The 18,924-nt window shown below is 39.2% G+C and overlaps 1 protein-coding gene across 1 annotated transcript in view; it reads left to right on the top strand.

Moving 5' to 3' along the window:
- LOC120543823 (glucocorticoid receptor-like) overlaps nucleotides 1-18,924 on the top strand; it is a 73,996-nt gene that overhangs the window by 34,825 nt on the left and 20,247 nt on the right. The window contains exons 3-4 of the mRNA XM_039777100.1: nucleotides 12,624-12,793; nucleotides 14,109-14,135. Of these exons, the coding sequence (XP_039633034.1) occupies nucleotides 12,624-12,793; nucleotides 14,109-14,135 (197 nt within the window). The remainder of the gene's footprint in view (nucleotides 1-12,623; nucleotides 12,794-14,108; nucleotides 14,136-18,924) is intronic.

Below are 18,924 nucleotides of genomic sequence, written 5' to 3'. Positions count from 1 at the left end.
TACAGCCCTATTTCTGTTACCGTGGTGGCAGAAATTTTGCCATGGTGGGCCGCACTACAAAATCAACACAGAGGAAACACTGAATACGTCGGTTGCATATGAGACAACAGTAAAAAAAAAATTTTTTAAAGTTGCCTGGAGGAAGGTAAACTTCACAATTTTCAGAATTTAGTTTTTATAATGGAAAGGAAATTAAAATTTGATTTATTTTTTTCTCTTTATCATCCAAACACAATCAAGATTTATTTAATGCTAACATTTATTTTATTTTAAAATTACATAAAGATTTCTTTAAAAAAAAGTGTATTACAGATGAATAATCATTCATCATTTACAAGGTGAAAATGAACAACAGGGTTTAATATTACACATTCTAAAAAGGTGATTAAAAATGTCTTTATATAAAATATTTGGGAGTGAATTGCAATATACCTAACACTGAACTCCTTAGTTTTGTCAACAACTACATGTAGCCTAAATGGATCTAAAGATTGAATATCTTACTTAAATGAAACCAACAAACTATTTTTCTACATATATTAAAGTTGTAATGTGTTTCTTGGACTCTGTGCTGAGAATGAAATAATACTGATGTCCTATCATCAGTATTAATCATCCAGCAACTAGGCTGTATGCGATATTTCTTTTCTTAGAATGACGAAGGCATGACCCGCCCTAGAATGGCACTTCATGCCTTCATCATTCTACCCAAATTTGCATATGGTACAGTTAATTGCATCTAAACAATGATGTGGACTTTGAGGTGTTGTCATTAAGTTTCTGGCCAAACGAGTTAACAAAATCACACTACACTAGACAGGTGGACCACAAAAGACACCTCCACCTATTTACACCTCAGTGGAAACACAGTGTCAGCAGGCATCTCAATACATCGGTTATGTCCATTGCATATTTGAAATGTTTTCTTCGGAAAGCCAAAATACTGCCAAAGTTAGGATTTCAGGGTTCATTGAGAAGCTCCTGTCAGTCTCATGTATGTAATGTTTGCTTGCTTGAGAGTTAATGTATTGCATTTTAGGATCAAAAAATCTTGTTTAAGTTTACTTAATTATTTTAATTTGTGTCACGATGCCTTTTGCTGAAACATGAGCTAGTAAAGTTTTATATTGCAGCACCATCATTGAAGAAAAAAACCTGAGTAATTGTTTATTTTTGTGCACTTGGACACACAAAACTAGACTTATATCTTTAATGCTCATAAGAGAACACACACTTTTATGATGAACCAAATGTTAGAAAAGCAGTGCCTTCATGTACAGTTTGTGATCTGCTATGAGCTATATTTGTTAACCGCTCAGCTGCTCGCATGAACTAACAAGCCAATTATGTACTGTATAATGTATATGAATATACTGTTTATAAATACAGTAAGTAGCACTTGAGAGCTGGCTGCAAAAGCAGAATTGCATTTCCATGCTAACCTCTGATAACCATTAAGAAATAAAGTATAGTTATAGTTATAGCTACTGTTGCACATGAATGATGAGAAACCTAAATATACTCATATATGTCATTCCATGCACAACTTCTCGAGCTGGATGTGCTGGCATTAACTGCCTCTGGGCTGTTTGACTGGATGTGACGCTGCATTCTCATTCCATGCTTTGTGTTGTCATCTTAGACAGACTTCTCTGTGACAGGAAACTAGTTTCAACCCTGTATAGTAACCTGCGCTTGTACTGCCTGTCTTTGGTCTGTTAGCAGCATTCAGTTTGCATCTTCAACTTCATTACAGTAATCTTTTTTGCGTAAAGAGATGGTGGGCCTATGCAAATGTAACCCTCCATTAGTCAGCATAAGACATCAATGCACTCCTCTGCTAATGTTACTGCTGCTGTGGACATTTTCTCTGCATTACTGCCTACTAGCTCTGCCTGCATGCCTTCCTGCCTGTATGTGTGACCTGTTTTCCATCATCACTCAGCAGAGACCAGAATACTGACTACACTAGGGTTGGGCTCAGTGAACTTAAATTGCCTTACTATAATTTAAGTTTTAATGAAAAGACAATCACCCAAAGGCTTTAGGCCTGTCCACACTAACCCCAATGGAAATACTAGGAATGTAACAACATTAAAGTACATAATCTCAGCCGAGATACGGTACAGGGGAAAAAAGATCAATTGTAAAGCTACCATGCTTTGGTTGATGCTAGAACCAATTCTATTCATTGGTTGCTAGCGGGCAGCAATATAATGTCAATTGAATGAAAGAAGTCATTGGCGTCCGTTCACTTGATGCTAACAGCCAGTAATGTTAGCTAGTTGTCGTCTCCATTTCCTCAGACAAAAACACTTATTTTCATAAACTGTTTCAGGCCAGAGCTCAGGGGTGATACTGGGTGCACATATCCAGTTTCGGCTTCTACTGTATTTTGTGTATAGCGGGCTGACATTCAATACTTGCTCTGCCCCAGCCATCATTCTCTGCTGTGTTGTATGTTTAAACCTTTTATATGTTTTGGTCCAGTAAATGTAGGCCAAACATTTTTTTTCTTCTCACCACAGCACTGCACAGCAATTTTCTCCTTTACACTTCCTTTTTTTTTTATTTAGCGTCAATGGCAAACAACCAAGTATTTTTTTCATTGATGTATTTTCTTGTTTCATGTGAGGATATGAGTTTTAGCCCAGACTGTTAGACTTCAATTGATAGGAAGAAATCTTTCCCCTTCCAACAGGATGTTGATATCATTATAGTTTACATGTTTATGACCACGATAAATATTTATTTCGCTGTGGTAAGCTTTCTGTTTTGTCATAGCTGTTGGCTTACATGCTGCATGTCACTGCTGCAATTGTTGTTGTGGCAAAACAGTGTCCAACATAACGTTTTTTTCCCCACTGGTTACATTGTCACGGTTGCCATTTTTAATACCATTATGACTGCATTATGATATTAATAGGTAATACATTTGTGGTAAGACATTTTGAATTGGTGAGAAAAGAAAGTGGTCTATTCAGTCAGTGTGACTGAGAGAGTAAGAGACAGGGGAAGAGTGGGTGAAAGGGGGAGGAAAGACTTTCCCATGGGTAATTTGTTGGGGGCCAAAGCATTAAGGTGCTAAGTTATTATTTTATTACATAAGGGCACCAGGGGAAATGGGTGCTCTGTGCCCTCAGGCCCTGGCCATCTATCTGATTTAAGGCACACAATGTGTCAGCAGCAAATCGAATCTGCAGGGAGCAATTGAAGGTTCCCTTCACACACACACACACACACACACACACACACACACACACACACACACACACACACACACACACACACACGAAAGATAGACACTGTTCAAAGATGGACTTCAAATAATGCTGAGCATTTGTTTAAATCTTAATGCTGTACCAGACTGGTGGGGTTTATAGTCTTGGAACAATTCAGAAAATGTTAGCTTTAATGAATGAAAAGTACAATTTAAATGATGATTGAAAAGTGATTGGTCAATTCATTGATTATCCAACTCGTTCTGTCCTACAGTCCCTAATAATCAAATCAAGATCGTTTATTGATTTAAGACCTAAAAATACCCAATACATGCTGGGTATTGCTTCATGCTAAATTTTAGCTGCTGCTGCTGCTTAGACTTTGTATTAATTTGGCTGTTAGTGAGAGGGATGGGTATTTGTCACTATTTTGGTATGGGTGCTTTTAATTAATTTTGATTAATAAAATACAATATCTTCATCAATAATGGAAATAATGGTTGGCTGCAGTTAGGGCTGCAACTGAAATAAGGCTCTCAGAATAAAATATATTAATATAAAAGAAGACAAATAAACAAATATTCACAGTTGAGAAGATGGAACCAGAATATTTGTGGCATGTTTACGTAGAAAGTTACTTCAACAATTTCATCAATTACCAAAAGTAAATTTTGTGTTGATCATTTGATTAAACAACTAATTGTATTAGCTCTAGTTGCAGTCAAAGTTTTATAGCAAATCAGTCATTCATTTCTGTTCAGTGTTACTGTCCTAAATTCCAGAAAATGCACCTGCTCACAACAATCCTTTCAGTCCATATCCACATTTTTTTGGTATTTTGGTGAAGGAAATACTGCTCATAAATCCAAACAAATGTAAACACGACAGCTTTAAATAGTTACAGGAAATGTATACACTTTAGAAAACACTTTTTCTGAAATGTTATCAGCTTGACTGACCATCTGTATCTTGTTAAACTTCATGATAAACATGCTGGTATGGTGTTGTTGTAGAACAGAACTGGTGTTGGTTTATACTAACACCAGTTCCTGGATAAACTTGAAAGATTGTGCCATTGTCCTTCACTCTGCTGCATGAGGTCTACACCATGTGGCCCAATTTCCTGTAAAGCTCCACATTCCATTACAGCATAGCTACGCTTCAGGGATTTAGATGTGACCTCATCTAGCCTAAACCGTACCCTTCTCAGAGAGGAACAGTAGAAGTTGTCTCTCACGTTAAGTTGCTTTCAACTGCTCTCTTTTGTTCCGGACATTGTCTTGTAAATCAAAGTTATAGATTACTGTCTTCTTGTCCCGTTAACACACTTTTTAGCTTTTTGATCCGTTGTTTTCTGGGCTGCTCTGCTATGCCTACACACATTCTTGTCTTGGGCTCTCTATATATAACTGAAGCTTGTGTAAAGAAATGAGCCTCCTGCTGGACTTTGCTGGGTGATGCTGTATGTCTGAAATAAATATGATTTTTATATCCTAAACATGAGCAAACTCACGTGTTAAATTATTACATTTATCCCCGTCATATTAAACCAGAAGAAAATATTAGGCGTAATGTTGAACAATCCTCATATGTTTCATAACCCTGCTTTATCAGTTTTTAAATACAATACACTTGTTATTATCTGTAATCAATATCCACAATATCCCCTGATCAACACAACATGATTCCACAGAAAGAAAATAAACAGAGATATTTAATTGGTCAGCCTTGAGGCCAGGTCACTCAGTTTTGAAGCTTCATTTTCTCTCTTTCTTGTCCGCTTCCAGAAAGAGGCACATATTGGATCTCTATGGCAGTTTGTCAATCTGTCAATTATTTATATGTGGAGTGGCACTTCTACTCTGCATAAAAGCAAATTTAAGTAAATTTGGCAGTCACTACTCAGCCGCAACAAATCTTCATCTTACTGCAGAGTAACTGTTGTAGCATAGTCTCGCATTGCCAGACCTTCCTCCACAGCGCTGCGGAGGAGGGTATGGCTACAGCATTCCGGGTTGGGAGATAAACGTGCTCTGGTTTATTGGCATTTCTTTAAACCAATCACAATTGTCATGGGTGGCGCTAAGCACCGGATGGAGCCACCGTGCCGCTGCAAAATAACCTTGGGGAAGGAACTTGTTTTGGTGGAATGTGTACGTTCAAAAGTTGTTTTTAGTCGTGCAACAGAAAACTAGCTGTCTGGATTTACCCTGCAGAGATATGAGGAGCAGTTAACCATAGTCCTCATGAATCCACCGGAGATTAGAATGCCAACACAAAGAAAGCGGAAGGTGAGGGACATCCAGCCTAAAAAGACAGTCATCCGGCGAAATTTCGAGTGGCACAGGAACAATCCCGGAAGTGGAACGTCGTCAATATAGACTAGTTGTAGCGTAGTTTAGGTAAGCTTTTTGAGCGCTCTGCTGTAAACAATGCATGTACACATTAGTTTTATCCAAAGTAAGAAAATTGTGTTCAGGCCTGATAAAAAGAATGGGGCAGAGCAGACTGCATTTACTGATTTAATTCAAAATCTGAATTAAAAAGTTGTCTGGTTCACTGCCAGTCATGGTGGAAATGAGATGTCAGTGGCTGCTATGCTAATGGTTCTTTATGATCTGTGGCGGTGTTTTACAAAACACAAATAAGACACAGAGAGAGAGTGCTGCACAATATAAAATAAGAAAATAACATTAGTGGGATGGCACAAATATCAACTGTCACTTTGTACTTGAAAGGAAGTCACAGTGCTTGGCTGAACTGTAAACTTGTTTTTCCCTATTTGAGCTTTCACTTCTCCTGCGCTCTGACTCGCCTCGCTCACACTGGCCTTCACTTATCACACAGTGGCTCCAAAAAGAGCTGGGCAGGATGAAAAGGTTCCTTCTCATGACTGAATTGTTTGGGTTATACGATTCAATTTGCATCGTTTTTCTGAATGATTCTGAGCTGGATGGCATTGAAGTGAATGTAGACAAATGAAATGGAAGGGACAAATTACTGCCTCAATCAACAAGCCCTCCAAACTAAATGACAAAATACTGTACCTACAGTAGGTTGTCATTGCCTTTGAAATATACCTACATGATTGTATTCTGAGCTGCTAGCAGCATTACAGAATTGTTTATCAGTTGATTTCTGATCTACAGCCATCATGTTTAGGCACAAAAACTACTTGGTTAAGGTTAAAGAGACATAAGAAACCAGTGTTGACTCTTAGGTAGTCACACAATTTGTTGACTCACCCATCCACCCCTACCTCCGCGCTAACAGGTTTTGCAGGTCTATAAAAACATAACCGCTCTTCCGCCTTTTGTTTCTGGCAGGCAACAATCATAAATTGCATGGCCAAAAGGTCCTAGTCAGGTAAATGTAGAATTTTAATAAACTGCACTTGCCTCAGTGTAATTGTGTGTGTCTGTGTATAGTTGAAAACAATTAAAACTGTTCAAGTTACCTGGGAGGAAGCGAAAAGAATAGGCTGATGCTGTGAAATGATGTTTGAAGTGACAGCACTGTGTAGGAGACATAGACTCTCAGATGTGAGGAGGGGTGGGTGGGTGACTGGAGTTTAGCGGGAGAAAAAGAAAAGAGGGAGCCATCACACAGTCACATGATGATTTCTGAAACAAGGGTAGCTTTATAACTGTGCTCCTCTCTAGCAACCAAAGGCTCCACTCAGTAATTCAGAGACCAAATTAACTCACACACACACACACGCACACACACACACACACACACATACAAACACACATGCACATACAAGCTTCCTATTAGAGATACACACAGAAAACATACACATACTGTATGCTGTGTATGCTTGTCTCTGGGTAGGTGGGTTGGATAATCCCATGACTCGCCTGACCTATTCCATCCTGCCAGTAGCGACACTCGATTGGCTGAGAGGCTGAGTGCGGGGCGGGGACACTGCCCTAGCAGCAGTAATACGAATATTATATAACCTTGGCAGATGAGGCAGGGTGAAGGAAAGAGGAAGAGAGGGAATGAGCAATGAGAGAGGCTGAGAGAGAAAGAGTCAGTGAGAGAGACGGATGTGATGGAGAGAGGGGAAGTGAGAGTAGGGAAAGGCAGGAAGGGAAAAGTACAGTAAAATTGCACAATAAATATGAAAAAGTCAGAGAACAGATTTTTACATAATGGGTTGATGCGATCGGGCTGCACAGTGTTACCAAATAATTATATTGCATTTATTTTGTCACATTTTTATCCTAAATTCTTTTTTTTTATTTTAATCAGAAACAATTTTGTTTAATTGATAACTCATTTGAGCCATTTGTTCAAGCTAAAATGCCAATAATGTGCATGTTCTAGCTGCTCTAATTAGGGGTGTTGATGAATCATTGCATCGATGCCTCGTGATGCGGACGTGGATGATTATGCAGCGATACAGTGATTATAGCCTACTGATGTTACTTGTTAATTTGTCCCTGATTTTTTGTTTTTGCCTTTTGTCTGTTGTCTGCTGTGTTCAGACTCCACTACATTCAGGTGTCTTTTTTTAAGGGCAGATACAATAAAAAGAGGAGTACATATTTATATATCTGACTCCTTGAATTTGTTATTAATATTAAGGAGGTGATGCATCATGATATCGTATCGATTTGAATCGTTGACAGGATAATCCTAATCGAATCATGAGACCAGTGAAGATTCACACCCCTAGCTCTAATGTGAGGATTTGCTGTTTTTGACTGTTTTAAATCATTGTAATCTGAATATCTTTGAGTCATGGTTGGAAAAAACAAGATATTTGCAAACATCACCTTGGACTCTGGGAAACTGGGATGGGCATTTTTGATTATTTTCTGATGTTTTATTGAGAAAACAACTAATCGATTATTATATAACTAAATCACACAGTCCAATAAATATCATCCCAGTCTACAAATTGAGTGTGTACACCTAAGATGGAGGAACATAAGTAATGTCATGTTTTCCCTTTTGAATGTAGATTACACCCCCAACCTCCCCCCTTCTCTATGGGTCTCTGATAATGGATGGCCTTTAGGGGAACCCACTCATTATCAGAGAGTAGGCAGAGCATGGAAGATGTTCATTATGTGCCAAGGTTGCCATAAAACGATGACACAAAATATTTTGCAGAAACTAACATGAAATCATAACTATTCATTGAAGATAAATGTGCTTGGAATATATATATATATATGAATAAGAAATCTTTTCTACCCACTCAGGCTTTCTCAATGGGAATTTAAAATAACTACTAATCATATTCAGAAACAATTAGTCATCCAAACAACATCAAAAGTGCTGCAGAACTAGATTTAGAAGACAATATATTTTCTAACGGTATGCAATGGTTTTAGACGTAGTTCTCATAGAAATCTAGACGTTTCATTATCAAAGAGAACAGCTGCAAGACTTTTTACTCAACAGTGATATATACTATATTAATAAAAGAAAAAAGAAACCACACTAATGCTTACATTAGTTTCCCCAAATGTCTCATATAATGTGTTTGGCCAAGTCAGTCAGTTTCCATGTTTGTTTCAAGCCTTAGCACTGTGAATGTTCTCATATTCTACATCACTTTCCCACCGCCCATCTCATACTTTCTGCTCCCACACATTGGCCTACAAAAGCTTTGAAGTTAATGGAAAAACAATCCTCTCATTGGTTCCCACTGTAGCCACTGGTATACGATTCCCCAGTGACACAGCAGGTTAGCCCAGTTCTGACAGTCTCCCTCCATAGTTGCTGGGACACTTTGTTTGTTGTGGACTGCCATTAGTGCTTTTCCACCGCCTTATCATGTAACGTGCCATTAAGAAAATGTATTACACATTTATAACTTGTCTAGATGCTCTTGTTTAATTATATTGTGATGTAAATTAAATTAACACTTGTCATGTTCGTGGTTATTGAATTATACTTCTCTACAGTGGAATAAAATGGAGGCACTGTTTGATTCCAAACTGAGTCGTTGGGAAGAGATTGGGGACAAAATTGATTTCCAGTTGTACATGGTGCACTCTATAAATATACTATTTGCATAGAGATAGAGAGGATTGTGCATTCTTAACAAAATCCTGCAGGCACATGCTGTGTCTGTCTGTTGCAGCAGGATTAAATTTCTTGTTTTTGTTCTGGAGTTTCATTGGCCCTCCAACATTTCTGCACAGCCTCTCAGTAACACATATTGTAAGCATGTGTTCACACACAGGAAGAGGTGATTGTAGAAGTAAAATAGTAACGAAAGTGATTGGAGGCATGCTTTTTAGATTGGGAACGCACAAACACACACACACATACACACACAAGAGCAGTGTGAGCGGAGATAAATCGGCAAAGGGCATTGAACTGCAACCTGTTTTTTTGTCTTTATTCATATCTTCTGAAAGTATTGATGATCGGGTGTGTTTGTTGGATTGCTACGCTTCTGACTTCTACATATGTGTAGACATCTTTGTTTGTGTGTTAATCGCTGCATGCGTTTGTTTGTGATGTGCTCTTGTTTATCAGCACGCACTCATTTTTGCTCTAGTCCAGTATGGAGGCGTTTCTAATGAGGCTTGAATCTCCGCTGCATGGCTCAGAGCCACACTTGTTGGCTCAGCGAAGGGAGGAGCATGTGCGTTAGAGCAGGAGTAGCCTGGGGGTTAACAATGTTTCATTCAAACACCACACTGTGGTCATTTTACATTACCAGCATGTTAAGTCATGATTGAATAGAATAGTGTAACATGCAACATTTTTTAGCTCTCCAATGCACTTTACAATTCTAAAAATGACAATTAAAAAAAGAAAGAAGAAAAGATCATTAAGACAAAATATTAAAGTATTGCAGTGCAGTTGTTACTAATAATGTCTAATGATCTGAAAAACAAAAAGCAATTGCACGCTTCACTTGGTGGGTTCGTGTCATGGGATCTCCCACTTCACTGGCAGTCTTTATTCTTTTTCCGGTGGCTGAGCAATCCCAACAGAGCCATCACAGGTCAAGCACTGCCCGATAATTAGTGTTCACAGCATCTTTACTTGAATCGAGCCATAGCGGCCTTAAGTTGATAAGAGAGCCAGAAAGATGAGCACATAGCAGGACACCATACTCCTTAAAGCAGAGGTTCAAAGAGGGCTGTTTCTTTAAATACCCTACTGCTGCGTGACTGACAATCCAGAGTTAAGACCCGTACAAGCGTCTGCCAAAATCTGCAAAGTTCCAATGTTGCAGATACAGTCTAACCATAGTGTGTATTGGTCAGAATAAAGGGGGGGCTGAAGTAGTGAGTTTCAGTGCCAAGCAATGTAATTACTGTGGGAAATCCTTTTAATTATTATGGAAAACCATATGAACCATTCAATCTACCTTGCATGACATAGTCTGTGATGTATCATACAGTTAACAGTAGGCACAGAATCAATTGCACAAGGTGAAAATGACTGTTGGGTACATTGGTTTGTATATTCAATTTGGGTGTCAAATGTAGTTCAGAGTGTTGTTGAGGTTGGTTAATGTACCGCTATTGGAGACTTAAAAACCGTTACGTAAGTGGCTGTAAGTAAGTTGTGGGTTCGATAAGTTTCAGAATGAGCCATACATAACCATTTACAGTAGGTGTTAGTCGTGCATCATGCTAGGTTTTATGTTTGAATAAACCTTTTTTATTTGAGTTCACAAAGCTAATCCTCCTCTCATTGTTATTGCAGCAGCACCATGCTGTACTTCTTGTTTTCTAGTTTCAGTTAGACTTCATGTGTTTTAGCATCTCCCAAAATGCATGTACAGATAATCATCACTGTGAGGGTCATGCTCCCTCTTCCAGACTGAACAAGCTACCTGCTCTATCTTCCCCCTCCGTTTTAAGCCATCTGCAAAACAGTGTGATTGCATTTTTTTTTTTTTTTAGTTCACTGCCAAAAGTTAAGCTGGCTGAATCCGCCATGATTTGAAACCATCTGCATGTGTTGGGAATGATCTTGACTAGTTCAGTGTTTAGCTATGGCTAAACTTCTCAGCTGGACGTCATCCAAGATACACCACCTCTACTCCGACTTTGGTCACAGTCCAATTTACATAAGTGTCGTCTTTCCAATGACCATGAGGCTCTGGTCACTGTGAATTTAGGTCGTGCTTGTTTGGGAAAATGGATGGGGATAGCTCCTGGTCTTTGAGACGGACACTAACATCTTCCATTTATATACTCTCTCCACTCCTGTCTGGCAAACATGGCTCTGTAGCTTGAAAGCCAGGTAGAGAAAATGGGTTGCAACAACACTTGGAGCATTATGATACAGCTTAAGCACCAAGATATCTATAGGCCTGTATGCTAAATCATTATCAAGCTTTGCAAGCCAACTCTGTAACGTGTTGCTCATATACATTCCAATGAGTGTGCTGCCAAAACAAACAAGGGAGAAAAGATTTAAGCCCTTCTAATGCTGTTAAATTCTTGTCATGGATTACACAGCAGTGTCAGTCTAACCATAGCTTGGAGTCTATTTGGCCACAACACGCCCCTTAAGCCTAAAATACTCTCAGTGCACATGCTGGCACTTTGCATGCAATACACCTGACAAATTGGTGTTGGTGCCTAGTTAGGCCTAAGCTTCACACTGCAGTTCAGGTGTCTCGGTTACTTTAAGTCTAATAACAGTATAGACAGTTGGGGATAATAACTGTGTGTGTGTGTGTGTGTGTGTGTGTGTGTGTGTGTGTGTGTGTGTGTGTGTGTGTGTGTGTGTTTGTGAAAAAGATTTAAACAAGCCTTTAATGTTCATAGTAACACAATTTAGAGCTGAGTTACCATACAGAAGAGCTCTCGCCAGTGATAGGCTTTCTGGGTTTGACTTCTTTGCTTGGACATTAAGCATTAATGAGAAAATGATCAGCGAGCTCATCGAAATTAACAAACCATCAACTAGCCTATATCACAAAGTCAATTTGAACATCTTATGTTTGCATCATTGTGCTGTGTAGAGAAGAACAAGTTCCAGTTATGTGCCTTTCTGATGATTATCTTTTGCAAGAATTACTGTACATGCCAATACATTATTGTTTAATTATTTAAACAATACCACGGTCATTCAAGCCCTTGTCCAGATCACCACAGGAAAAGACTTTGATCAGAGAAATAGCAGCACAATCAAAATCTGTTGTCCGTTCAAATCTTTCCCTTAGTCGACCGGATTTGTCCACAGGGTTTTCATGTTTCCTAGCAACAGTACAACATACCATTGAGGCTGTCTATATACCCATAAACCTGCCCCCGGCAGCCTGCCTTGGTTTTATCGTAAACATCGTTGCTTCTCACTGGTCTTCACATATTTCTCTCTCTCTCTCTCTCTCTCTCTCTCTCTCTCTCTCTCTCTCTCTCTCTCTCTCTCTCTCTCTCTCTCTCTCTCTCTCTGTATGCATTTCAGCTTGTCAACCAGAGCAGGAGAGACCAGCAGTTCTGTGGTGCCAAGCCAATCCAAGCCCAGTGGGCAGACGCATAAGATCTGTTTGGTGTGTTCAGACGAGGCCTCTGGGTGCCACTACGGGGTTGTAACCTGCGGCAGCTGCAAAGTGTTCTTCAAGAGGGCCGTCGAAGGTTGGTTTCACAAACCTACCTGTATCCACTCACTCAGTCACTCAGACATGACACGTGTAAACGCCCAAAACTAAATTTAGCTTTGAATGATGGTTATTACACAAATCTTTGTAAGAAAAAAGATTAAGAACAAGTATGTAAATAAATTACATTCTGTCCCAAAGATTCTCATTCATTTGACTTGCATATAATCAGCTCTAGAAGCTGTTGCACAACAATGAAACATCTCTGCTGTTTCTCTTAAGCAGCAGAACATTTTTAAATTAAATAATTTTCAGAAATCCAAGGTCAGAGTGGAATAGTAGGGTAACAGTTGTTGAGCTTTAGTACACCCACATCATCTTCATGCATTATTGTGGGTTTGAGTCTTAGTCCTGACCTTGCATGTCACCTCCTCCCCTCTTGTCAGGCAGTTTGTGCATCAAGAGGCTTGTCTTAAATCTAATTGCCTTGACAAGTTCTAGAGATGGGAGAGGCAGGAATGAATCTGACAAACGGAGAGTAATTTATGTTAGGAAAAAAAATGCATTCCATCTCCCTCTCTGCTTCTGGTTCTTCATTTTCTGTCTCTAAAGATGCCTCCACAGATGTGTAATTAGTTTGAAAAGGCTTTCTGAGGAGTGTCTTACCGTTCCGTTGATTATTGCATTCATCAACAATGGTCAGGTCATGCAGGTCATGTGATCAATAAATTAACAACTCTATTTATTATTAAACACTGCTACTAAATGCACATAAATGAGTCACTAATCTCTTGTTTTCAAGTCCCAATTAGCAGACCAACAGTGTCTTTCTTTCATTCTGCGGCTACGTTCACTATGTTTATCTGTTGCCTCTATATCTGTATACCTAACACTGCTACTTAAACAAATAGTTAGTGAACTCATTACTCTGAGTCTGAGGTGATTTCTGGAACAGTTCAGGACTAAAACATGACTAGTGGTTGATGATGGAAACTTTGGAGTCATTTTTAGCCTCATGCATGTACATTTAAACATTTATCTGAGGCTACTGTTCCTAAAATATGTGTAAAAACAATAATACAGATTCATTGTAAAATTATAGATATGAACACTTGATTTGAGCTCGACAATCTGCTACAGTTAATCTGTTGAGTTGTATGATTGTTGACCATTATCTTACATATCAGCTTTTCATGATGTGGCTCTGATGTAAATGTCAAGCGCTCAAAGTGAAGCGTAAGTTGTATTTTGAAAAGAGCTGCCTACAGTAGCACTAAGAAAGTTCTGTTAACATCTGTTATTTTTGTTTTTCTCCCCCTTCCCATTCTCCTGTCATTGTCTCTATGGTGAAGGATGGAGAGCACGACAAAATACAGATGGTAAATAAATGCACTTTTAATAATATACAAATTAATAATAATAATTATAATAATGATGATGATGGTAATGATGATGATGTTCATGATGATGATGATGATGATGATGATGATAATGTTAATAATATCACCTTTGATTTGCCCATGTCGCTGTATTCCTTCAGCATTGAAATATGACCAATCTGCCTAGACTCATGCATGGCCTAGTCTGCCAACTATCTGTCAATGCATGCAAATGTTCTGATCTGGTCATTCAAGTCAGTGTAAATTGCCCGTGAGTGATTTTGTGCTCTTCAATCTCTGCTTGGAATGTTCCACCTCATCATCCTCATGGGTGGCAGATACAGTAATTGCAATCACACCCTGTCTCTAATTAGGCCGTTTGCACTTGACCCACATTAACCTCCTATCCTGAGATCTGATGTCAAAAATCACCTCTCAACTTCTCTTGTGCTTTTCATGTGTTTTATTTACTATGTGTGTCTCACTGTTTTTACTGATAACTGTTTTAAGGTTCCTGCGCTTAAAAAACATCTTGCTGGATTGATGGAACTGATAGCAATATCATTTAACTTCAAATGCCAATTGTAGTCTAGAGTAACCATAACGTAGTAGTCCTCTAAAAACCCTGTATTTCCAAAACGTTGACGAGTTAAGAACAGAAGCCCTGTTTTCAGCTTTGTGACTGCTTTTTTCAGAATATCCAGTTGGTTTTAAAATGTTATTTTTTTTGTAATTTAAAAAGTAAGTTTATATCTGAAAATGTTGAAATCACCAAATTTAGACATCAAGTGGTTTTTACTGAACAGCAACGATAAGTAAGTCTATAATGTGTTTCAGCAATGAGTGAGACCCACATTAAACATAAGAAGAAGAAAACATAAATTGCAGCCCATAGTTTTCAGCATTAGGAATAATAAACACAACCTCTCTTCAACACTCTTAAGTAACAGAGGTATCTTATATACATTAGGGAGCACACTTGAGTCTAAGACCGTAACTGTTAGCTTTTGCCGGTAAGTAAATATAATACCTTCAATATCATTACTTCCCCTGTCTCTGCACAATTTTCAATTCAATGTATTTACATTTTTAATTGCACTCTCAGGGCCCTATTTTAACGATCTGAAACGCAAGTATGAAACGCAAAACGCAAGTAGCTTTGTGGGCGGATCTCGGGCGCTGTTGCTATTATACCGGCGGGATAAATGACTCTTGCGCCCGACGCAAATCTAAAATGGGTTGGTCTGAAGTAGCTAGGTGTGGTTTGGGCGTAACGTGCAATAAACCAATCAGAGCGTCATCTCACATTCCCTTTAAGAGCAGGGCGCTTGTTCCATGGCGGATTGCTATTATGACCGTAGTTGCCTGGCGCGCCCAGCCCGAGCTGCCGATCGCGAGATGCGGCAAAGTAATAAATGCCCGTCTTGGCCGGTGTGCGATGTTGCTGCGGCCGCTCGGGCGCATCTCCTCAAGTCTGGAGAGGATTGCTGCAGCAATGGAGCGTGGGCCTCCAAACACACCACCTGCACCTGTTGTGCCCCTTCCTCTTCCCCCACTCCATCTCCGTCCACCCGGCTCCATCAGAGGCATCGTACTATTACTCCCGGACCAGATTCCGCCGGAGTGTCCAATCCCACCGTAGTTCAACATCACGTCTCCTTAAGTCCTCTAATATTTCCTCATTTATGTCATCAACACATCCATGATTCATGGAAATGTGTAAAACACAACAAGCCACAAAGAATGCTGCGACTTTTTGAGGACTGTAAGTGCCTCCTGATCTATCCAAACACATGAAGCGCATTTTCAGTAATATTTTCCTTTGTAATTATGTATGGTTTTCAAAATGTGGGGAACTGCTGTAGATGAGAGAAGTGTATGCGGCGTTATTGCACCCCGCTACATTATGGCCAAGCATGCGCCCCTAAAATAGCATCTGAATAAACGGCTACTGACTTTAGACTAAGCCACGACTGACTTTAGACCAGGTTTTTCCTGGTCAGTGGCGGAATTGTTTTCTGAAACTGCAGAATAGCACAAAGTAACGTTTGCGCCGGAACACGCCTCCTCTTTTCGCTGAACCGCCCCCGGGAGCGCAAATACATTCCCTAATTTTCCGACGTGCGTCTGTGGAGGGAAAAGTCCACTGTGCGTCGGGTGCAAAATAGGAATGAGACATGCGTCGGTGTACAAAGGCAATTGCGCTGAGTGCAAGATAGGGCCCTCAGTAGTAACTCTTAACAGTACTATTTGTTGTGTTTATTTCAAAGTTTTTTTCCCAAAGGAACAATTTGACCTAAAATTATCTTGGAATTATCTGGAATAATTAATTGTTTTTTTCAACATACCTTTCCACAGTTGTTTGTACAGCTCAGTGTGCCACAATATTCCCCAGTGTTTTTCCTCAACTAATCTAACATTATGTTTGGGTTTGGAGACATTACAGAAATTAATTCATCTTCTTGCCTTTGTTAGGTGTTGAAACAGTGGTTTTATGGTAACTTTTATGCAAAAATAAATGTCTTGATTTACAAAGCAGTTATGTTTTTTGTGATTGCTGCATGGCAGAAAAAAATGTAGTTGGGGAAAAATAAATATATTTATTATTATTATTATTATTATTATTTTTAAACATAATTATATATATGCTGTTTTGGTTAATTATTAAGAACATTTGCTGGTCATAACTTCCTTTTACAGACAGATTAAGTAACTAGTAATTATTGATGAATTGAAATTATCTGGTCAGGTTCAAACTCTGCACCTCCTTGCTATGAGTTGACATTGTTAACCACTGGCCAACTGAGCAAACGCACATCAGTTGCAGCCCTACATGCTAGTGTTGTCTACAAACCCAGCCTGAGGCTTCACCAACCAGTGCTGATGGGTGCTGCCAGGCCCCTTGTTAGCAGATCAGGGCAGGATAAGGGAGAGAGGATATCAGCGTGATTCAGCTGGCACTTTTGACACCACAGATGGCTGTTTACGCCATTGTTTGCAATTACTTCCTGTGTTATCAGTAATGACTGCAACTGGCAACCCACAGGCTGCTATTTTGCCATCACATTACCAACTGCAGATTAGAGTAATTATCAGTCTATGAGAAATATGAGTATTCCTAAATTCCAAAGGTGATTCTTTCTTTTATTTTGATAAATGTCTAGAGGAAAAATGCCTCTGCCACAAATATAAATATAAACATAGTTTTTATATACAGTATATGAAGTGGGCATTAAATAACTAACACTGCTTTTTTACAGTTACAGTAGTCCGTACTAGTTTTACACTACTATGTTCAGTACATTTACAGACATGTATGTTCCATCTTGATTACAGAATTTATTTAGCTCCAGCCAACACCAACATAGGGCGCTGCTCTTCTAAAGCATCATTAAGCTGAGCTAATCATTTGCTTGATGTCCCAGATTCAGTGTTTGCTGGTGCTCATAGTACATGCATTTAGGCTGCAGTATTAGGCTCAGTATTCACTCGCTTGTGAGCAAACAGGAAGAGGGCAAAATAATGTAAAGCACTGCATGATAAAGGGTAACTGAATATGAGCTGACTCACTGTTACAAAGGTAACTACACAGGCCAGAGTTACAGAGGTCTGACAGCCAGCATTATACAATGTATGAACAGTGGTTGCTCAGACATAAATACATACTTAAAGGTCCCATGACATGGTGCTCTTTGGATGCTTTTATATAGGCCTCAGTGCTCCCTTAATACTGTATCTGAAGTCTCTTTCCCAAAATTCAGCCTTGGTGCAGAATTACAGCCATTAGAGCCAGTCCCACAATGAGCTTTCCTTAGTATGTGCCATTTCTGTGTCTGTAGCTTTAAATGCTATTGAGTAGGAGAGAGGGGGGGGGCAAGGTGGAGAGTGGGGGTGTGGCCTTGACCAACTGCCACTTTGCTTGTTTGAAAGCCATGATGTCTCTCTCTCATGAGTGGGCCATGAGAGAAAGGGGAGGTAACCTTGCTCCTTATGACCTCATAAGGAGAAGATTCCAGATCGGCCCATCTGAGCTTTCATTTTCTCAGGCAGAGCAGGATACCCAGGGCTCGGTTTACACCTATCGCCATTTCTAGCCACTGGGGGACCATAGGCAGGCTGGGGGAATGCATATTAATGTTAAAAAAACACATGAAGTGAAATTTTCATGCCATGGGACCTTTTTAAAATGTATGTTGTTATCAATACTGTACAGGTAGTAACATTGAACAGAACTGTATTTCTCAGCCTTAATGGAAATATTCATGAGAGTCACAAACCTGGACCTTTTCTATTTGGTCTCTTGTATGTGCTTTTCTTTCATCAATTTAATAGTTTTAAAATAAGTTTTTGCCAGGCTTTCAAGTATTAACTAGCCATTTTTTTGTCTTTGGTTGTTATGAAGATACACGTGCAGTGTTGTAGGTGTGACTAACACACTCTGGCTGTATAAACATAGCCGGTCACTCACCGTTATTCTTGCTGCATGCTTGGCATTATTGTAGCTACTTGTGCTCTGCATTGCAGTGATTCGGTCACTTTTTTACTGAAATACTATTCACTGTCTAAGTATCTTAAACATTGGATAACATTAATGAAAATAAAAATCTTTTTGTTAACATCTTCAAAAAAATATTGACGGTTGACAGCCTAATTCATTTTCATTGGGACTGTAGATGAATTAGGTCCATTAATGTGTCAGCTGACATTGCTGGCAGGGACAGCAGGTCAAACATGGTCAAGTAATTTTGCTCACTTTTAAAGAGATGTTAGGTGGCATAATTCAGGATAA

This window comes from Perca fluviatilis, chromosome 16 (assembly GCF_010015445.1).
Source record: "Perca fluviatilis chromosome 16, GENO_Pfluv_1.0, whole genome shotgun sequence".
Classification (NCBI taxonomy): Eukaryota; Metazoa; Chordata; class Actinopteri; order Perciformes; family Percidae; genus Perca; species Perca fluviatilis.
The sequence above is the reverse complement of the archived record's forward strand: the minus strand, read 5'-3'. Positions and strand labels throughout refer to the sequence as shown.